Below are 23677 nucleotides of genomic sequence, written 5' to 3'. Positions count from 1 at the left end.
AAAAGTTTGGCAACGTCCATATATTTATATGTAACTGTCATTCATATTATAATATCTCAATAGTACGATTCATATGTAAACAAGAGAACCCCCCAAGAATCAGATCTACATGCACAAAAAAAAAAAAAAGAAAGAAAGAAAAAAAAAAGTAAAATAAGAGAAACCTTCCCGTATCACTCAAGACCTCGACGTTCTTCGCCGGGAAAGACATGTTTAAGCGTCATCACCGTGCAGCAGCTGGCGCGAAAACGCCGATTTGCGCGGGAGAATCACATTTAAAGCAAAATAGCGGAGTGGCCGATCGTTTCGAGTTTATTCATCCGCATTGAAAGCGTCTGGTTTGGTCTCTCCTTTCTTAACAAGCAAATCCCACGGATCAATCCTTGAAACGATGAAGGAAAAGAGAAACTGATCAATCAGTCAGTCAGATCTGGTTTTGCCTACTTCGACGATCCCTCTCAGTAACATGCTTAGAAAAACCCAAACACACAATCTGTCCTTCAGTCCCTAATATACAAATAGGAGCTACTAAGGTCTTTAAAATGCTGCCTGCAGTCAAGTTGGGAAGAAAATAACCTTATATTTCCACAAACAAATATTCAAATCAAGTGTTATTGTGGATTCAGTTCGCCACAATATGCACTGTATCCTACAATGTCAAGAAGTAAATCAAAATTACTCGTTTGCTGTGTTATAATGGTAATAAATCCAAAATACACACACACAAAAGTCCAGAAATTTTACTGATGGCACTTCCATCCTACAGTAAGATGTGGTGTGATCTGATCGTTCCTCCCCACACGACCTCTGCTATAAAACACCAGTCTTAAAAGTAAACCATACTCAACTTTACTCAAAAGTAAACCATATGTGCACAACTTCAAATATATTTGCTTTTTATTCTAGTCTACTGTATACCAGAAAGCAAGACGGTAGATGAACTCCCTGACAATATTAAAACAGCACACTTTACACACACACACACACACATTCTTTGTAGAAAATTCAAATCGCATTTGCATTTTGCATGAGATCTGAAGCAGTTATTTGCTCTAAAGAGGTGGAAACAAAAAAAAACTTAATGACTTTTTTTAATCTCCCCATGACATGAAGAACATCAGACAGCGGTTTCAATATTCAGCTATTGTTAAATCCTGCGTATATGTTTCGATTGGCACTTCATGCTTGAAGGGTGTTGCACTGAAATCAAGTGTCAAGACATATATATCGCTCACATACACACATTCCCTGTAGACCTAGATTATCTTAAAAAAAAGACAGGACTAAAATAAATACAAAAAATCCCCCCTTCAAAAAGAAAAATAAAGAGCGTACACACACACACACACACACACTTCTCTCAGTCTCCATCACACTGAGTCGCTCGGTAATCGACAGAGAAGTCGTCTCTCTGACTGTCCTTAAATACCCGAGAACGTGGGCAGAAGAATCTCATGCTCTATAACACTTAGGATGGCAGGCGTCACAAGGCTCAGGGAGTACAGACGGGGAACAGAGGCATCATTCAGAGAAATACTTCCATTGAAAGAGAGAAAGAGAGCGACAGACAGAGAGAGAGAGAAAGAGAGAGCGTGTTAGCGGAACATCTGGAGCTGATTCTCAGAAATGGAGAAGTGAAAAAAGAGGGTGTTCAGTGAAGGGCCTTCTCTGTCTCTTCACACATCCACCACCATCTTTTTGTGAATGTCTAAGCCACCAACCACCTGCGGAGGAGAAGGGAAATAATATCAGTGCATTTCATAACCAGAAGGGGAAAAAAAGTGTTAGAATTTAATGACCCACAGTTTTGTTACTGTGCAAATTCTTATAGCACACTGCTAAAACATAGCACAAATCTCAATAACTAGTCAGCTGTAGGCGCAGCAGGTGCAGTGAATATCACACAGCGCCTGGAAATACTCCCCAGTTAGTCTGTAGTTGCAGCAAAAGCAGTTGCTGGGAATTATTTTCAGGGATTGTATGATATCACTGCGCCTGCTGTGCCCATGTTACGCAGCACAGGTCCTTGATTATTAAGGCAGAATTGAAGTATAGTTCCTAATAATTTCGGCCTAGAAATTCACTTTTCACGATATAACTACAGGAGAGTCAAGTCTTAAATAGGAAAAATATTAAGACTGGTCATTTTTGAAAGCGATGCTACTGGTCTAATAGGATTCAATGATGTATGCTAAGCTATGCTAAAAGTGCTATCGCCAGACCTGGAGATCGGCTGAATGGATTTGGAAACTGTTTAACTCAATCTATTAACTCTGGGGGAGTGGAGTGTTCCTTTAAGATAAATGCTTTTAATTATATTCAAATTAAATATAAATAATTATATTTAAGGATCACTAATAAATCTAATTCTATGGATTAGAAACTGCCAAGTTTTCCATAAATGCAGGAATTTCTAAAAATAAAATACAAATATAAAATTGATAATAAACTTTTGGGGGAAAACACTCTGAAACCAGTAATAATAAATAACTTGTGTTAGAATTTGTGATGTATACAGTCTTGTTCAAAATAATAGCAGTACAATGTGACTAACCAGAATAATCAAGGTTTTTAGTATATTTTTTATTGCTACGTGGCAAACAAGTTACCAGTAGGTTCAGTAGATTGTCAGAAAACAAACAAGACCCAGCATTCATGATATGCACGCTCTTAAGGCTGTGCAATTGGGCAATTAGTTGAAAGGGGTGTGTTCAAAAAAATAGCAGTGTCTACCTTTGACTGTACAAACTCAAAACTATTTTGTACAAACATTTTTTTTTCTGGGATTTAGCAATCCTGTGAATCACTAAACTAATATTTAGTTGTATGACCACAGTTTTTTAAAACTGCTTGACATCTGTGTGGCATGGAGTCAACCAACTTGTGGCACCTCTCAGCTGTTATTCCACTCCATGATTCTTTAACAACATTCCACAATTCATTCACATTTCTTGGTTTTGCTTCAGAAACAGCATTTTTGATATCACCCCACAAGTTCTCAATTGGATTAAGGTCTGGAGATTGGGCTGGCCACTCCATAACATTAATTTTGTTGGTTTGGAACCAAGACTTTGTCCGTTTACTAGTGTGTTTTGGGTCATTGTCTTGTTGAAACAACCATTTCAAGGGCATGTCCTCTTCAGCATAGGGCAACATGACCTCTTCAAGTATTTTAACATATGCAAACTGATCCATGATCCCTGGTATGCGATAAATAGGCCCAACACCATAGTAGGAGAAACATGCCCATATCATGATGCTTGCACCTCCATGCTTCACTGTCTTCACTGTGTACTGTGGCTTGAATTCAGAGTTTGGGGGTCGTCTCACAAACTGCCTGTGGCCCTTGGACCCAAAAAGAACAATTTTACTCTCATCAGTCCACAAAATGTTCCTCCATTTCTCTTTAGGCCAGTTGATGTGTTCTTTGGCAAATTGTAACCTCTTCTGCACATGCCTTTTTTTTAACAGAGGGACTTTGCGGGGGATTCTTGAAAATAGATTAGCTTCACACAGACGTCTTCTAACTGTCACAGTACTTACAGGTAACTCCAGACTGTCTTTGATCATCCTGGAGGTGATCATTGGCTGAGCCTTTGCCATTCTGGTTATTCTTCTATCCATTTTGATGGTTGTCTTCCGTTTTCTTCCACGTCTCTCTGGTTTTGCTCTCCATTTTAAGGCATTGGAGATCATTTTAGCTGAACAGCCTATCATTTTTTGCACCTCTTTATAGGTTTTCCCCTCTCTAATCAACTTTTTAATCAAAGTACGCTGTTCTTCTGAACAATGTCTTGAACGACCCATTTTCCTCAGCTTTCAAATGCATGTTCAACAAGTGTTGGCTTCATCCTTAAATAGGGGCCACCTGATTCACACCTGTTTCTTCACAAAATTGATGACCTCAGTGATTGAATGCCACACTGCTATTTTTTGAACACACCCCTTTCAACTAATTCAACTAATTGCCCAATTGCACAGCCTTAAGAGCGTGCATATCATGAATGCTGGGTCTCATTTGTTTTCTGAGAATCTACTGAACCTACTGGTAACTTGTTTGCCACGTAGCAATAAAAAAATATACGAAAAACCTTGATTATTCTGGTTAGTCACATTGTACTGCTATTATTTTGAACAAGACTGTATATTTATACTATGGGGCTGCTGAATGCTTGAATCTGATTGTTTGACAAACTTTCTGAGTTGTGCAATTATTTTCTGGGAAACGCACGGCGAACGTCGTTCCAGGCGGCTCTCTTGACTGCATTACAGTTCATATCACTTCGGATAGTTAACAGTAATGGTCACAAAGTTTAGACAAAAAGGTGTTGTGAGCGCTGCCCTGATGATTTTAGCAGTAAGACAATATAGTGTAGCAACTTAAAGAACACACATGACATTTCTCATCGAGGAGACAACGCTGTTTAGAGACGCACATGTTACGTGGTACGTTAGCCTAATTCACACAAGCTCTCTCTCTCTGTGTGTGTGTGTCTCTGTTTCTTTCACTCTCTTTCTAATAACTTAATTAATAACTGTATTAGAATGCTATCAATGGCTTAAATAGCAATTTAAGTACAAAAACTGGACACATAACCTTTAAATAAATCTTTGGATCGATGTCTTGAGGTGTGGTAACCGTAGTATAAGAGGAATAATTGCCTCCGGACCATTAAATTATTAGAAATATAATGCACTTTTTCTAATAATTCAATGGCTCGTCGTCAATTATTTCTTACATCTACACGTGTGTGACCCTGGGCCTCAAGTGTACATTTTTTAAAATTTAGATTTATACATCATCTGAAAGCTAAATCAATAAGCTTTATTAGGATGGGACAATATTTGGCCGAGATACAACTATTTGAAAATCTGGAATCTGAGGGTGCAAAAAAATCTAAATATTGAGAAATTCACTTTTAAAGTTGCCCAAATGAAGTTCTTAGCAATGCATATTACTAATCAAAAGTTTTGATATATTTACAGTATGAAATTGACAAAATATCTTCATGGAACATGATCTTTACTCAATATCCTAATGATTTTGGCATAAAAAATAATTTTCACTTATACAATATTTATTTTGGGGTATTGTTAAAAATATACCCCAGCAATTTAAGACTGGTTTTGTGCTCCAGGGTCACATATATCAGCTACAACAGCTAATCTAGGGAAAGCTGTCAAAAGAGCTTCTAGAAAGCAGGATTATGCTAAATATGCACACTGTTACATATTGTTTATACTTTTCCTTAACCCTTTTTCTTCCTTATTCACCATGCGTATCAAATTTCTGTGTCTCCAAATTAAATGACTCACAGCACAGAACTCCTCGAAAGATATCCTCCCGTCCCCGTCCTTGTCTGCGTTGATGATGGTTTTGTCGACGATCTGCTGCAGCTGGGTGTCCTTCAGGTTATTCCCTACCATCATCTTCAGCACCTGGAACAGCTCACCGTTGGATATGTAGCCATCCTTATCCATGTCATAAATCCTGAACGCAACTGCAGAAACAGAGAATAAAAAACATAATAAAATGCTTTGCTCCAGCACACTACAGACTAGTTTTATGAGGGTTTTTTGTTTTATCTTGGTCTGGATCAACATTGGATGAACATAAGTGTACTAAACACAAACTTAACTAGAGGAAAGTGTTGGTAAAATTCAAGATGGAAAGACACTCACAGCGGAGCTTCTGCTCCTTGTCACCCTTGACACTGAACTGAGAGACGCCTTCAATGAACTCTGCAATATAAAAGGACAATAAATGGGAGGGTGAGAAAATATTCTACCCTCTTTACCTTTAACTGGACCAAGTTATGTTAATGCATCTGAACTCCTCAAGTACAGAGCGCTCAAAGCCCAGGCAAAAAAAAAAAAAGCACTGGGCTGGACTGAAATGCAACAACTTCAACTGAGATCTGAATACACATAATATTACATTTCATGTAGGAAATATTAGTTCTTCCAAAAGATGGGAAAGGAACAGATTTTAGGCCTTTGATTTGCATGAGGGCATTTATGAATGCTTAAAAATATGAAAGGAACACAAAACCAATCACAATCAGCATGCAAAAAAGACCAATTGGAATTCAGTACACTCTGCAATGAAATCAACATCATGACGATTAGCATAAACCCATTAGCAACAAATACTACACATCAACTGGAATAAACAGAAATAAACCTTTAAAGTCCACTTCTCCGTTTCCGTCTGTGTCGAATATATCGATGACTCGCTGGACCAGTGGGTTCTGCTGCAACTCTGGTAGAGACATGAACTCCTCCACGCTGAGAGAACCCGAGTTATCCAGGTCGAGTTTCTTAAACCGCTTCCCTAGTCTTTTAATCTCATCAGCGTCAACTGAAAATAGAGAGAAAGAGAGATGAAGAAAACAGTGAGAACAAGTCATTTCAACACAAATACGCATCCCTTTCTTATCTCTTTGATTTTCTTTTGATCTTCAAACCGTCAATCTAATATGACATCAAAGATCGTCTTAAAGCACTCACATACACACACAGGGATGCACTATTCCACATCCAGGGCTCTCACACTCACTTCTATTCATCTTTGGCTGCCATCAGAAAGCCAGAACCCATCCCAGAATAGACCTTACCCAGTTTCTCCTGTCTGCCAGTCATGGTCATCTCTCAGAGGACTGCCGTTTAACTACAGCTCACTGCTGTGCTGTGTGGACTGCTAAATGGCCTAATCACATTCACACAGCCACGTGGTACACACCTCCAGAAATCAGCTGCCAGGCTGTTTGCTGTTAGCACTGTGCAGTTAATCAAATTAAAAATCCAAATCACAATGTGGCAGAGAGCAGCGATTCTCAACCTGTGTAACTCTTCAGTCCCTTGATGTCAGAGAACTCACTCTGCTCAACTAATGGGAAAAAAACGATTAAAATGCTGATATGAATATAGAGGTCAAGTCAAACCATTTAAAGGGTTAGTTCACCCAAAAAATCTGTCACTGATTACTCACCCTTATTTCGTTCCAAAGCCTTAAGGAATTTTTTCTTTGGAACTCAAATTAAGGTATTTCCGGTGAAATCTGAAAGCTTTCTGAGCCTCTATAGACAGCAACACAACTGACACGTACAAGACCCAGAAATGTAGGAAGGACATCGTTAAAATAGTCCTTGTGACATCAGTGATTCAACCTCAATTTTCTGAAGCTACATGAATATTTTGTGTGCCAAAATATGAATGAATACCAGAAAGTGCACATGTGCCATTGTACTATCTTGAACACGTGGCAGAGACTGATATGAAAGGGAAGAATTGTTTAATAAAGTCTTTATATTATTGTTTAGATTACCAAAAAGTATTGTTGTAGCTTCATAAAATCAAGTTTGACTATTTTAACAATGTCCTTACTACATTTTGGTTTCTTAATCGTGTCAGGTACGTTACCGTCTATGCAGAGTGACAGAATTTTGATTTTAGGGTGAACTAACCCATTAAGCCCACCAAAGTCCATTTCATATATTTTAATTGTTATTTATATAGTTTCATGGAAATACTTCATGGATAAATAAAATTAATAATTTGAATTTCTCACTAATTTAATTAATGAATAATTAAAGATTTCTCATTTTAATTTTATATGCTGTTCAAACAAAAACAAAAAAAGCTTAGAAAATATTAAATGTGTGAAACATCTGGCATGTTAGATTTTGAAGTGAGTACAATTGAGTTAATATTTTCCAATCACTAAATGGAAGTATCCCACAGAATTAGTTTTCATTTAGTTATAATTTATACTTCTTTACATGAACAAACAGATAAAATAAAACATTGGAAGTTTTCAGCCATTTTAAATAATAATAGTAACACATTTATAATTAATATAATAGTAACAATTTAAAGTGAAATCATTTAAATAAATACATGTCCCTGATACAACCCTGATAAATGAGGCATTGCATCTTCAGAAATTCAGAAAAAAAGTGAATATCTGGGTCTCAGGGCAACAATTTAAGTTCTTTAAAATATTTAAGTGCAATTTAAGTACAATAACATAATACTTAAGTCGACTTGGCTCCAAAAAATAGTTGTCTGAATGAAAAGCAAGCAGATGAAAAATGAGCCCTGCCTTACTGCTGCTGTACATCCAAACTATTCTCTCAGATAAAAGAGAAGTAAAGAGACATATGTTGATTTCCGCTGTACGATTTTGAGTTCGTGGACACTTCCCAGATTACCCTAAAGCAGATGATGTAACCGCTTATTCTTCATATCTATTAATATGCCATGGATTAAACCTGATACAGCTAGTGCCAATGTGTGTCATTAAACCAAGTGACTTTATTACACCATCACGCATCTGTCGTTCACCGATACATCACAAAGCATGCCAGTGTCTCAGTCCACATACTGCCAAGCAGTTGCATCACTGAGCCACAGTATTCAAACAATGTTGAGATGGGAGAGACAGAGGGGAATATTTACAGCAGTCAGGCTGATCCTCAATGGTCTCTCACACACACCTGCTATAATGGCTAATAAAGGCCTCTCAGAAAAGCCCCCTAGCAACAAGTAGCATGGAAGAGCAGCGGCGTATGTGCCCATCAGCGCATGATGGTTTAGAAAAATGTGTAAACTTCTGCAACATCATTTGTACCGCTGTTTTGTAGTAATAAGCGTTTCACTCTTAAAATGTGTCTAATGAAAGTATATTCTGTTCTTTCTAAATGTTTTTAAACATAAGAGCATGTCTTATGTAAATGCCCTTTAAGTAATGCATCTGTTTGGGATCAGGTGAATTCAAAACCATCTTAAAGGAATATTCTGTGCATGTTAAGCTCAACTGACAGCATGTGGTGTAATGTTGATTAGCACCAAAGACTTTCAAAGACAATGCACTCATTTAAGAAAGTGCAATGTGCAATAAGGCAGAATAGCCCCTCCTTCTCAATAAAAGAGGCAATTGCTAAATGATAAAGTCATTAGATCACCACAGCTGCAATAGAAACAGTCAGTGTTTCTAGACTCACATACACATTGGCAAGTCTAGCCAGAAAAATAAGCTTTTTAATGCTATTCTATCAATAGTAAAGCCACAATAGTAAAATAAACAATGTATTAGCATGCTTCTAGTGTGAAAAACATTGCATAATTAAAAAAAAAAAAAACTGTAAAAATGATCACATATGACAGCTCAAATAATAGTTTTAACTGAAGAATTCATTTAAATCCTTACCCGTGTTGGGATGGTTACTTGGTAAATGTAATAGGTTACAGATTGCAAGTTATTTCAATTATAGCAGAATATTTATTTTATAATAATTTAAAAATAAAAAGAATATTTTTTTTTTCTAAATTATTTTTGTAGTAATAATTTATTACAAATGTGAGCAGCAGGCGTCCCGACTTAGAATCCCAGCTCAAGGACCTTTCCCGATCTCGCTCCCCCTTTTCGGTCCTTGGCGCCTCTACACTGGGCTTTATCATTAATAAGTCTATTTTTTTAATTTATACAGGAAGACCTAAACCTTGTGGCCATTTTATCTCTTGCATTTCACATAAAAAGTCTGTGTTTGCCTTTGCCAGATGCATTTCATGACAAAAATGATTTGGGAAGATGTCACGATTGTGTCCTGTTACCAGTGTCTAATTGGAGAGGCCTTATGATGTCCTTGTGGTTGCCAAGCACCCATCTGACCAACAGGTGGCTTAGTTTCACAGCAGCACACTTGTTATCACCCCGTTACAATCCTGCAAAATTAATTACTGTTGCCTTCTGCAGCAAGAGCTCTTGGGAAAGATGCAATTGTTCTTTCACCTTGACCTATAACCTCCCACTGCGTTCATCTTGACTGGGTTGAATGAAGAAGAACCGATCATTGAATTTGTCAGGTTAGTGACAAGCTGGCGTCAGATCTTTAAAAGAGGGTTGTCCTCTTATTCGCAGGACAATACAGCTACAATAAAGCTTTTCCTCTTCAGTGCACTATGAGTAAGACTCACTTTATCCAGTGGTATTCCCTCTGTGGTCTTGGAAACCTGTGTCAGTGAATTTTCCATGTAACATTAAGTGACCCCTACCCAGAGAACTCTGGGTAATGTAGTTCTACACATCTGATCTTATGTGGCTCAAAGTGAAAGATCATAGCATTCACATTCACTGACATTTTTTTTCAAATTGCTAGACAATTTAATTTAACAAGAAATTTTGAAGTAGAAAGACTAAAAACGTATTTTAAGTGCAAAACGTATTCTAATTTATTTACCAAAAAAATTATTGTGCAAAAAGTTAAATAAATAAAGTATTAATTTGTATCAAAAAAATAAAAAAATTCTGCACATCAAAACATTTTATTTATTCAGAAAGCAGTTGGAATGCATTTCTTAAAGGGAAAATTCACACAACATGACAATTCTGTCATTGTTATACTTATATACGGATTTCTTATACATATGACTTTATCCTGTGGAATATAAAAGAAGATATTTTGACCCCGTTATCATTCATAGTTTGGACAAAAAAAAAAGATCTTTTAGTTTGGAACAACACAATGTTGTGTAATGGCAGAATATTCATTTGTGTGTGAACTGTGTCTTTAAATAAATGATTTTTCGGCCACGCACAGGTCAGCACTATTATATTGAAAAAGGGTTGTCAAAGGTCCTCTAATGTCTTTGTCAGTACTTACAATGTCTAAAGTAGAGCAGACAAATAAATAACAAATATTAAACCTATTAAAAACGGACCTTCACCTCATGTTCTTCTACTCACTCCCACCAACTCTAAAAATAAACAGGCTCTTCATGCAGCCCAGAGACTAACCTTTACCAGCTGGAGGCATTTATAGCCCTCCTGTCCACAGAACGCCACCCTGTCTAGTCTGGTTGCACTAGCGCTGGCCCTGCTCCAGACCCGGAGAGCCCCACTGATCCAGGGGATGCCCTCTGCCTCGCGTCTTGATCTCCAGCGCAGCACGAACAGGTGTTTAAAGGACTGGACTACACTACACTGACTGCTATCTCTGATCGCCCAGCACGAGCTGCATGTGAGTGACTAACCTCAGGTCATCCCTCTTTATATGATGTGGATAAGCATCATTTCAAATTTAAAGTTATATTACTAAAATTAAAATCGCTAAAACTGAAATAAAAATAAGACAAAAACAATAAGCACATGAGCTGTAAACACTGTACAAACCATGTCTTTGCCTACATAATCCTTAGATCAATAATTACATGTTTGTTGATGTTGAACAAGACCCAGTGCTCGGCCAAAAATAATCTAGCTCAGAATTTGGCTTAACCAACATAAACTGTTCAAAATACCTAAATCTATTTAAAGTAAAAAACTTAAAGAATTAAGGGTCACAAAAAAAAAGAAAAAGAAAAAAAAATGCACTAAAATGTAAAAAAAAAAAAAAAACAGTAATAAAAAAAAAAAAATAATAATAAAAATGTTTTATATATATTAATTTATTTATTTACATTAATAATTTTCATTTGGTTGTTTACAAAAAAAATGTAAATTAAAATGACATCTAAGAAAAATAATAGTAATAGATCATATTAATTATTATTAAAAGATATTACTACTACTAATTATACTACCATACTAACAATATACGATGCACTACAGATTGATGAGCTGCTGGGCTCATGAATATTAATCATGTCTGCGTTCGGTCGAACTGATTTGCTGAAATCAAAACAGGGACAGTAATAGATCAGAGCCAGCCAATGAAATCGCCATTTGCACAATAGCTCCGCCCACTACTGGGGAAACCGGCATATCTTCTGCATGTTATAAAAAGCTGAATAATTCTAAATGAACTCCATTATTTTCACAGGAGAATACAACAAAGAATATAGTTTACATGTAGTGTGTCGATTCAGCCTGGTAAGACTCTCGCTCTCTCTCTGTGCATGTGTGAGAAACACCGCTATCAGCAAAGCAATGTCGAGTTTACAGTTCGGCAAATACAGGTGCACTGTGTGTCCATTGAGATGAACTGAAAAGTACAGATCGCTTGATGGAGAGCGGAACTCTGAAGTGCTCAGTCAGTGTTCAGCGAGTGAAAATGTGCTATTCTTATAATAGCCTTGAGCACACACACTGGCGAGTAAAATCTAAGAATTTATTAGCCAATGGCTAACGATAGACATAATTTAGTTGCACAAAGTAAAATTTAGTCGCATATGCGAGTGATTTACTCGCAATGTAGAGGGCTGCTTATAATTCAGCACTTCTGGTGAAATAAAGAAAGCATAAAACACAATTTGAGGAATGAATTGAGCAACAGCCCGAAATACTTACAGTGTGAGCACATCTCCAAGGGATAACTCGCCTCATTTCCCTGTAGAGAGAGAACAAGAGTTTGAATCAGCATGACAATGCACAGGAAATGTTGTTGATCAAACCTACAGGTTCTGTGAAGCCTGACAGACATAGAAACAATATCCAAAGAGAGGCGACTGGGTGATTTTCACTTCTAACTACATAATCAATGACTCTGCCTAAAGCTCAAAAACTTGAATCAAGCATACTATTTACGCTAATGTAAAAGTTGATTTTGTAAATCTTTGTATGTTCTCTCTTCATGACATACAGCTGTCACCAGAGTCACAAGGTGAAAGGGTCATCACAATTATGTGTCTTAGCACTCCAAAATCTGATTAGCTAATGAACTGTGGAAGAGGCCATCAGTCTCAGAGAACAGACGCCGAATGAACCTGGATTTTATTGTGTGTACTACTGTAGATGTAAAAAGGGAAAGCACATAGACACTACAGTCAATGATCATATCATCAATCATACTGAAAAGGAAACAGCTACATCCTTAATTGATGATTTGACGGATTTAACTCACCAGAATCTTGAGTGAAGTGTGGTTACTGGCTGATTTATGTTGATATATACAATACTGACTCAATGTTTGAGGTCATTAAGTGTTCCTGTGGCTCAGTGGTAGAGCATAACGTTAGCAGCGTAAAAGGTTGTGGGTTCAATTCCCAGGGAACACACATAATGGTAAAAAAAAAAAATGTGTAGCCTGAATGCACTGTAAGGCGCTTTAGATAAAAGCATCTGCTAAATGCATAGATGTTTAAATGTTTGTGAAAGTCTCTTCTGCTCACCAAGGCTGCTTTTATTTGATCCAAAATACAGTAAAAACAGGAACACTGTGAAATATTATTACAATTTCTTTTTCATTACTAATGCCACTGGTAAACATGCAAATGTATTGATCACAATATAAATAGCAAAATCTAAACTGCAAAATCTCTTGCGACTGACACGTAATAGAATCATACCGCCCAGGCATTCCTTTGTTATACATTCAAGTGGAAATACACACTGCAAAAAGCCAGGAAAGAAATCAGGCCACCCCATCACCATCCAGTTTCGCCACCCGTAAAAAAAGGATTCTCGTCGCATCATAACATTAAGGTTGAACCACTGATGGCAGATGGACTATTCTGAGTCTGACGATGCTTTTCTGGACCTGGACACTGATATTTACTTGGCAGTCCATGGGACAGTCTCAAGCCTCCAAGTTTTCATCCAAAATATCTTAAAATTGTGTTCTGAAGTCAAACTAAGCTTTTACGGGTTTGGAACAACATGGGAGTAAGTGATTAATGACAAAATGTTCATTTTGGGGTGGAATATCCCTTTAAGACTGGAGTAATGATGCTGAAAATATAGAGGAATCAATTACATTAAAAATAATATACATTTTTTAAATATATAGTTTTTTTTTTTTGATCAGATAAATACATCCTTGGTAAACATGCAAAATGCAAAAAGAGTATTTTGGACATTGTGATTAACATCTTATTTGGGGTTTCATGGTGGAAAGAAAATAATACAGCATAAGTTTTAATTTTTAAATCAAATAAAAAAATTAAGAAAATCAAGTCGGCAAGAGAGGTGATGTCTTCATGGAGCTGTGTGCTGAAAACCTGTTATGACTTTCAGCGAGAAAACAAACCTGCCTCAATCTGTAGAGAGCGGGACAGATAAACTGAGACATCACTGTGCCTAGAAGTTTCTAGAGCAACTTCCAGGATATCTAGAGCTCTCTACTAGACATTTATTAAATCGTTTCATAGCTTTAAGAAGTGGAGTTCCTGGGCGGCCACTTCATGACGATAAAATAAAAGGAGACGTTTTCTAGCATTCTTCTAAGATAAAAATTCAAGCACACTGATAAACCATGTAGTAGAGATTAAATTATGTGTATATCCATGCTGTGTGTACATAAGTGTTTGTGGAAGTAGATTAAACTCATGCGAGACAGGTCACTTAAGTCACTCGGACTTCTCTAATTTACTGTATTAAACATAGCCGCTTCAGTATGTCCCTCCCTCTAAAATTAGTCTGAATGCTCAGTGCTCTACAGACAGACAGTGTTTTGCCACAGCTAGTGGGTTAGCTAAGGTTGAGTGCCCTGTGCTATTTTGACTTCAGTGGTAGAGAGACAGCAAATTAACTTAAAGTGGATTGAGGGTTTAGGATTACTTCATCTGGTTATATGGTCTCAAGAATGAGCGGGTCGACAGGCAAGGAAAGACGCCTCAAAGCAAAACTAGAGGTGGAGGGAACAGTCATACAAATGTAGCAATGTTCGATTGGGCTCCTTTCTACTCTTTATGACATCATAACACTCCCAATCACATCCAATGGGGAAGCTCATTCAGTAGAAACGTCTATAAAGAGAGACATCAAGATCATCTGAGGCAAGGGAAAGGTCGGGTGAAAACTGTCAGCATATCAGGCCTTTATCTAAAAACATTTGGTTAACAGATGTTCACTTGCATAATTTAGCAGACTTTAAAAAAAACAACAAATTATTGCACATGACAAAAGTTAGCATGAAATGAAAATCTATTTACTACATGCATGCTATAGATGATACATTCTTTACATTTTCATAAAAAAAAAAGATAATGTACATTCCTAACAGTATACTTCATTTTAAATTGAATTAGAGAAAACTAGTCATTCCTACTGCGTGAGAGTTTCTAATACAACTGTTGATCTTTCACTCTTCTGACCAATACTCAATATTTTTGTCCTCTTTTTGAACGTCAAAGAAACATTTTATTGTTATATTTTTAATTGGTTTTATGGTAGTACGGTACTCTCAGCTCCACGTAACCATGCTCAAATCTATTCTGCTAATTTTCCACCGAAATCAGTGCTGAAAAACACCCCCTGATTTTGTCTGAGCCTGAAAGTGGCTCTTTAGACACTGTATAGAAATTAAAATGCAATGTAGACACGGTGTTGGTAGACTAGGCTAAATCTAGGTCTGTGAAGCCCCTGGAGGACTTAATGCTATGCTATGCATCCCAAGTATGCATACTTTTCTATCATTTGAATTGAGTGTATTGAGTGAGTGTCTTCTTTTAGGGTCATTTGCATTGACACACATATCCAGGTTGAGATTCTCTCATTGGTTGAGCTGATTAAACAAAGTGCTCATTCCAACCAGTCTCGGCTCTAAAATGTTATAGTTCTATCATTTATCATACATATATTCTGCATTGTATCAGCCACACTGCTGATGATAGCAATTAAGTGTAAACTGAGGTTACTCATTTCTTCAGTATACTGTGTGATTTTTATGGACTGAACTGTATTTACATAATTTTGAAACACGACTACTTCTCATATCACTGAACAGTCATATACAAGACGAAATATTACAAAAAAGCAACATAAACATGGCACATGAACATTTTTTTTAGATTTAAACACCTAAATACTATTTGTTTGGGCAGTGACACGTAATAAACCCACTCTCAAATCATGATGTGAAAATCTAAAAACTGTCAAATTACCGTCACATATCATAACCAAATATTACATTTTGAAGAAACACTGTAATCTAAAATGCTCCTCATGGTGGTAATGACACACAGCGATTCAAGTTCATATCAAATGATGTGAACGTGTTTTAAATGCTTTCATGAAAATGTGCAAGGCAAAAATCAACCAATCAATTTTAACACTTCTTATTAATTTATCATACAGGGGAAGTTGAAAAGACAGGGTGGATAGATAATAAAACAAAAGAAACATTCTAGCAAACTGAAAACTTTACAGTAATTCATCTCAAAATAATTTAGAAATTACTCTTTTAATGAGAAAGCATACACAATGACCCCAGGGGACCGAAAAGGTCCACAAATTTAGGAAACCCCATCTTATGATTAATGGCCAAGCAAAGTCAGGCTTCTCTGGAGACTCAAGCAGTCGATTGAAGTTTATTTCCCACCTAAACCAGCTCTCGATCAGCTTGACAGCCGCATCGATTGAGCAGCACCTACTAATGTTAGCTGCCTGCCATACAATGTTTCTCTTTCACCGCCGCGCCATTACATTTGATCCCTGCTCGCTAGTATTTACACCGGGATTTATAAGATAGCACCGTGTTTTCCGTCAGTGTTTCTTCGTTCGCAGCGTACAGAGGCTAGCAGCAGTGGGCCACACTGACAGCCATGGCTCTGTTTTATCAACAACGGCTTTGATCACGACCCCTCGAGCGCATTTCCAGCCCGTAGCGGCGCCAGAAACGCGCGTAAAAACGCCCGATTGACTGTATCTGAACTATCTGCTAAACGTTAGCGTTAAGGGATCCTTACCATTCTGTCGCCGGGCTTGTCTTCGCCTTGTGCGGAGTCTCGCGGAACTGAACGGTCGCTGCTGCTGTGGTTGACGGTTATTTTTCTGAGCGAGGGAGCCGCCGGGATTTTCTTGTCCTCGGGCTCTCAGTCGACAGATGACGGATACAACGCCGTGCCTCCGGTAACGTTAGGTCCGCAGCGGAGGGGGAAGAGGCAGTGGGTTGAGTCGGTGGTGCTGGGGAGAGAAAGAGAGGAAAGGAGGGAGGGAGTGTCAGCGGAGCGGAGGGGGGAGGTGCATTAGAACAGCACATCCGGGCCTTATTTTCTCTCTCAGTCGAGTATTTGCATCTTTACCGCTGATCAAATGATTTTGCATCTTGTGTCTGAAAGAGAAACCTGGTATTTGACTTTAGTGAAGAGGAGGGGATGGATTGTAATTTATTTCATCCCGTTATTACTTCTAAATTTATTTTAGTTTGCTTATATAGGCCCAATTTTATATAGCCTTCATGCTGCAGGACCTGATTTATGATAATAAAATTATAAAACAGTCCCTGTAATTTGTAGGAAATATGATTGGAATAAATATATACGTTTTCTAGCAATGTTTCACATGAACAAATTAATATATTATGATTTTTCCCCGTTTAAAATTGTTTTATTTATTTTCTTGATTCATCTTTTTTAAAGGGCTTTTATTGTCAGGCCTGCTTTTGTATGTATATATATATAAGCTTTTCCTAAATAAAATTAAAAGTATAAAATACTTGTGATTTGTTATACACATGATTAGAATTATGGCTAAATACAACACATATAATTTTTTAGCAATGTTTTACATAAGAAGCTTATATCTAATGATCTTTTTCTTTATTTTCTTGATTCATCTATGTCCTAAAGGGCTTTTATCGTAAGGCCTTCTTTTTTAAAGACTTTTTAGACCATTTATAAATAAAATTAAAAGTATAAAATAGTTGTGATTTATAATAAATCATTATGGTTAAATACAACACACTGTATACATTTTTAAAAATGTTTTACATGAGCAGCTTAATATCTATATTATAATGATATATATTACATTCCTATATAAAATATTTTTGTTATTTGTAATAAATATGATTATGGCTTAAAACATAAATGCATTTTTGTTTTTCATGTACAGCTTAATATCTAATATTTTTCACTTTTTAAATCATGTTTATGTTCCTGATTTTATTGTTTGTTATCATCTGTATTGGAGGGTTTTATTGTGAGGCCTGCTTTTGTGGTGACTAAATATGCAGGTATTTTCATTTTAAAGTGTTCCAGTTGTGTGTCTATAAACATGCTTTTAAAAGATAAGTAATCTAGTTATCAATAACTATAAAGTTACTAAATTATATCAATATTCTAAGCAAAAAATAACCACCATGCATTATTTTCATATTTTGTACTTTCCTTTTTCTTTTGCTCTTTTATTGGCTGGTATTATTATCTTAAACCAAAATGTATTTTTAAAAACAACAAGATTGTTTATATTCTTACAAAAGGTCAAAAGTTTGTCTCCATGTCACACATACACACACAAAAAAAATCAAGATTGATATTCAGCAACAAACAAGCGAACAAATAATCAGAATATGAGTAAAAATAGGCAAAGAATTAAGCAACTGCATTTCTGATTAACTCCAGTTAACTAATGCTTCTGTGAAAAATAGGCAACATATATAAGCAGTGAACAACACAAAATAGGAAATTATTAAACATCCATTCACATAATAGTATCATAAACAGTATCAGACACGCTGTCACAAATAAATAATTATTTTACGCTGGTCCCAAAAGACCACATTATTAACTTACTGGTCTTTACTCATATAATATTATAATATACATATAATAGAGTATCATGTATAGCCTGTATACGGTCATACAGCACCTTTCTGAGCAAGCATTGTGGAGCACTGCCTGTCTCCAAAACAGCAAACCGCTGGGGTAAATACAGGCCTGCATTGCAGATTCCTCATCTGAGTCTTGATGAAAGATGGTCTCGGTGTATTTGTAACCATAATAGAGCTGATATGTGCTGTGCAAATGACCAAGAGAGAGCTGTGAATTCGGTCTCATTCAAATAACCTTTCCCATGGAGACTTTCAGCCAAATTATTTCAAAGTTTCACCAGTTTAGATGAGATACAGAGGAAGGGACACATCACTTGTTTGGAGCCTTAGTCACATCTTACTTCCCTTGAGCACTTTGCAGTCATCTATCTCGCACACAGCGGCCCCATGATGGTTACAGGACATATTGTGCAGGTCTGTTGCTGCTGCTCCGCTTGTGTTTTACAGGAAGACCTCTTTGTTTATCCACATGAGGCTGCGGGTCTCGTTGGGCTTGGCTTCGTACTCGATGCAGTTGAAGCTGTTGCCGAACTGGCAGTGCTCTCTCTTGTAGTAGTTGTAGTATTTCACTTGCCATACGGTTTCAAACATGCCGGCATCTTTAAACTGGCAACAAACAGAAGATAGAAGCTTAAAAACATTTTACAGCTCAGTTCTTTTTGTATACACAATCAGCTGGCTGACTGATTTATCTTTAGTTACAGAGGGGTGGTGCTTGTGTATCCATGCAAAATCAACACAATGCTTTGACACAGTAAAAAAGATAAAAACATGATATGTTACTCGTTAACTATCCATTTAAACATGTACAGTAGCAACGTGACATAGATTTAGATTGTAGTTTATGCAGTTATTATTATTTTTTTCAGATTTACAATTATTTTATGTATCACAGGTTGCACTTGCACTTTACAAATGTTTTTTTGAAGTTTTAAATGAAACATTATTGCAGTACAAGAAATTACAATTTCATTTTCTTAAAAATTGTCAAGTTTAATTCATGTTTAATTGCTTGCCATTTCTTTGTAATCTTTTGTATTCAGTGCAAACTGTTTCACCAAAAGTAAATCCTACAAAAAAAGTGTGCACTTTTTTTCAGCGTGCAAACTCTTGACATAATAAAATTAAAACTATTATTACACACTGTAAATAACAAAACGTTTGCCCAATATATATATATATATATATATATATATATATATATATATATATATATGTGTGTGTGTGTGTGTGTGTGTGTGTGTGCGTGTGTGTGCTTGTGTTTTGGCAACAAGATGTTATGTGTAGAAAGTGTAATAAAAGACGTTTTATTTAGTCAACATTCTTGACTTTTAGAAAATAGAATTTAGTAAAGTAATCTATCAATAAACTACATTTTGTAATTTTTCTAAAAAAAAAAAAAAAACACAATTTTAACCTACTCTACAACTTAAGTTCAGTTACTGTCTTACATTTTAAAATATAATCAATCTGACTATAAAAAATGAAGTTGAAATTGGTTAAATTATTTTGATTAGTTAAAATAATGGGGGGGTGGGGGGATCATGATTTGACATGATTTCTAGAGCCCTGGTAGATGCCATGGTGTTTATATGAGGTTGCTATGTGGTGTTGTCAAATAGCCCATCCCCCAATCTGTGACAATCTGACAGATATGACTGTAAAACTAGGATCTGATTGCCTGTTTTATCATCCGTCTGCAGGTGCAGATCACAAATCATGCAAAGTAACTGAAGCACAACCTTGCAGCATCGTTAGGTCCAGCTAAAAAAATGCGGTACCAGTTACAAATTAAATCTAATGCCTAGCCTGAGTTTAGCGTCGAAGCCCTAATCCTCAGTATGAACAATTTAGCATCTCGCAATTCCACATGACTTCACGATGAACTCTGTTTTATTCTATTCTATCCCGAGTCCCGGATGGGCTGTGTTACCTCTATGAAGACCTGCACAGGTTGTCTGTCCCCGCTCTTGGTGTGTGGCACTCCCTCGGTGTCGTAGGAGCCATTGTAGACAATCTGCTCCTCATCTTTGGACTGCTGCTCCAAAGGGAAGCTCTTTCCGCCGATGCCCATTGTGCTGAAATCCCATTCAAACAAGCGTCAGCCTATCTGCCTGTTTAACTTAATTGACACGCATCTGAAATTCCTTCTGTCGATTAAACATTAAAGGTTCGTGCACTCGTAACACATCCCCATTGCTCAGCTTTACAGCGTTTCTAAATAACGCAGGCTCCTGCAAATAAAGAATCGCCTAATGTTCACATGCAGCAGTATATTAGCAATGCTGCATCACATATACTACGATATATTTATGGTATGTGCACCTTTCTACCTCAGGATTGCGAAAAACATCGAGTCCTAATAGCTATTTTGCAACCACGTTTAATATCAGAAGCATATAAACAGGATCAGCTATTCGACTTACGTGGCCTCCGCGCTACCCGGCTTCACGATCACCTCGATTTTGTATTTCGATCCTGTTAGCAATTTGATTGTCCTGCTCTGGCCGAACCTCGTCCCGTCCACTTTATAAAACACGGGTCCGTCATTGGGTTGGATTTTCAAGGAAATCGCGATGTTTATTATCGCCGGAACGTCGGTCATGGTTGCGATATAACGGAGGTCGATGTATTTCCAGGGCTCCCCGTCATTAACGGGATGACGGATGGTCCCAGGAAGCTGTTGAAAGATGCTGTGACGTCTACACAAGCCATCACACCCATTTTAGCCAAGCAGCATACATCCATGCTTTTGCATATAGATAAACTTGGCTCATATAATGCACCAATGGCCATTAGTCTCGCGCTGGGTATCGCACACTAAAAAAGACACTGCTACTCTCGATTTTTGTTTATGTATTTTAATAATGTGTGTTGTGTTTTAGGATACAAAAATAGTGTAAATAATTTATTAAGCATTAGATTTAGATCCTAATCCCACTGTGTTTGCGTCCATCTCTATTATCCTCGCGATTTAAAACAGTCCCTCTCCAAAGTGCTGAAACTGAAGACTCATGTGGTGCTTCTCTAATGCTACTGCATGCAGTAGCTACTGGGCCATTTTTATAATGCAGGGGAATTTTTTTTAAATGTACTAAACGCAAAACACTGCTATTACGTGTTTAGCTTGAAATGTTAATAAATTATTCATATAATTAAATAAATTATTTATAAACACATTTTTAATAGGCTGTTTTTTTGAAGAGGTATATATGTTTACATGATTTTTGTCTTTCCAGAAAGCTTTGCAACAAACAGTAGTAGTTATATAAAAACAATAGTTCTAATTAAAACAGCATGTGTGTGGATTTTTTTAATGGAGACCAATAATAGTGTCATTTAAAATTACATTTATGCCATTTTAAATAATATAATGAAGAAGAATATACATAATTTGATTAATCAGATAAGTAGATGCAAGTTATATTCTCATTTAACATTCATAATAGTTTTATCTCACAGATTCCTCCATTATGAGTTCATAAGGAATAGTTCACGCAAAAAAATTAATGTTTCTGAAAATGTACTCACTCTCAGGCCATCCAAGATGTATAAGAGTTTGTTTCTTTATTAGGACAAATTTGGAGAAATTTTGCATTACATCACTTGCTCACCAATGGATCATTTGCAGTGAATGGATGAGAAAATTAGTTTTTGTTGTTGTTGTTTTGTATTTTGATACATTGGATGTCTCTAACTCCACCCTCAACTACACATTGTTTAAAATATCTCATGTAATTTCAAATATCTCAGCTCATGTTTCAGTCTGGATTCACTTTTTTCTCCCTTTCTCTCTTCACCTACAGTTCTGACTGTAATTCGGTACGCGGAGATAAGACAGAAAAAAGAGAAGACAATGTTCTTTTCACTGTATTGTTTCATTTTAAAAAATGAAATAGGCTTTTCATTTCCACAGTGCTGGTTCATACATACTGATTTCTATATGAATGCTGTATGTATGAATCTTACACTGCAAAAACTGTGTTTTTTAATGTAACAATTTTTCTATATTGTTTTAAATGATTCTGTGATTATAAAGACATTTGCATATTACAGATAGCAGCAGAAATGGATAAAGAGGACAGCACTGAAGAGGGAAGTATAGCATTAGGACACATAATATTCATTAATATATATTAGCTTTGATATAATATTAGTTGCATGATTTAAGGCAAAACACTTTTTGGCAGTGACTCTAAAAATCAAATAAATTAACAAAAATCAATACTTAAATCCAAATGTGCACAGTTTTGTTGATCTATACAAAAAGAGGGAAGAAAACATCCATCTATAAAATGATTCCATCATATGAAACCTATAAAATCTTATTTTCCATAACAGTCTCAAGCAAATTAAGGTAATACAACTAAAATGTTTGCTAACAAAAGCCACATTATCATGTATTTTGGCCGCCACACTCTTTGTGCTTTTTTGCAATACCGATTATAAAATTATTTGCCCAGCAAATGTTTCAGTCTTAGTGCTTCCATTGTAGACACAGCTGATATATTTCAGTCTGTTGGTAGGATCCCAAAAGCCTCTCTCTGCTCTATCTATCTAGTTCCGCCTCTAGTATCTCTCCCCATGTCTCCACGTCCAGTGGACACATGCTGTTAGGCGGGATTTCATCAGCAGAGCGGATGTTACTGTATCGGCCCTTCAGCCACCTCCGCTTTACACAGCCTTTCCTATAGTTACGCACAAGAGTAACCTGGAACAAAAAAAGAAAAAAAAGAAAGGTGAATAAGAAACAACCAGCAGCGATAAGAACAAAATACAGCAGATAACAGCAATAACCTTCCATGAACACCCAGCAAGCCTGTCCCCATCCACATCCCTTTGGCAGATAGCCAGCACTGTAAGACAGTGGCTCCTCCACAGCTGATCGCTGCCCTCGATTATATCATTCCAGAGTCTGCAGGTGAGCGAGGCCCGGCACAAACTCCTGACGTCCAGCTCACTGAAGATCTTAACACTCATCTCTGTAGGAAGCGTCTCTGTAAAGTTCTGCTGAAGTGGATCCTGGTCAACAGGGATCAAGTTGGATGCTCTATCTCGGCTGAAGATTGTGCTGTTGCTCCTTTTACAGAAATGCTGCATCTCTCAGCGTCCTAGAACAGTTTCACTTTGATTGTCATTGAGTCCAACACCAGTTATTAGTATAACAGATACATATGTGACCCTGG

General features: G+C 36.8%; 3 protein-coding genes across 3 annotated transcripts; all 3 read right to left on the bottom strand.

The window, feature by feature from the left end:
• Nucleotides 1-894: 894 nt before the first annotated feature.
• LOC113044093 (calcineurin subunit B type 1) lies at nt 895-16878 on the bottom strand. Its single transcript, XM_026203707.1, has 6 exons — nt 16627-16878; nt 12290-12329; nt 6185-6361; nt 5683-5742; nt 5317-5501; nt 895-1724 (listed from the first exon to the last, which is right to left on the bottom strand). The coding sequence occupies exons 1-6, from the start codon at nt 16627-16629 to the stop codon at nt 1677-1679; spliced, it is 513 nt and encodes a 170-aa protein (XP_026059492.1). The 5' UTR covers nt 16630-16878; the 3' UTR covers nt 895-1676.
• A 2054-nt stretch (nt 16879-18932) lies between these two features.
• On the bottom strand, nt 18933-21133 carry LOC113043947 (CB1 cannabinoid receptor-interacting protein 1-like). The gene is made up of 3 exons (XM_026203499.1): nt 20918-21133; nt 20425-20569; nt 18933-19097 (listed from the first exon to the last, which is right to left on the bottom strand). Exons 1-3 carry the CDS (start codon nt 21094-21096, stop codon nt 18933-18935), a joined length of 489 nt encoding a protein of 162 aa, XP_026059284.1. The 5' UTR covers nt 21097-21133.
• A 1180-nt stretch (nt 21134-22313) lies between these two features.
• Nucleotides 22314-23591, bottom strand: LOC113043946 (F-box only protein 48-like). Its single transcript, XM_026203498.1, has 2 exons — nt 23289-23591; nt 22314-23202 (listed from the first exon to the last, which is right to left on the bottom strand). Exons 1-2 carry the CDS (start codon nt 23589-23591, stop codon nt 23041-23043), a joined length of 465 nt encoding a protein of 154 aa, XP_026059283.1. The 3' UTR covers nt 22314-23040.
• Nucleotides 23592-23677: the final 86 nt, after the last annotated feature.

The sequence above is a fragment of the Carassius auratus genome, chromosome 26 (assembly GCF_003368295.1).
Source record: "Carassius auratus strain Wakin chromosome 26, ASM336829v1, whole genome shotgun sequence".
In the NCBI taxonomy this organism is placed as follows: domain Eukaryota; kingdom Metazoa; phylum Chordata; class Actinopteri; order Cypriniformes; family Cyprinidae; genus Carassius; species Carassius auratus.
This window is presented reverse-complemented; position numbering and strand designations above follow the sequence as displayed.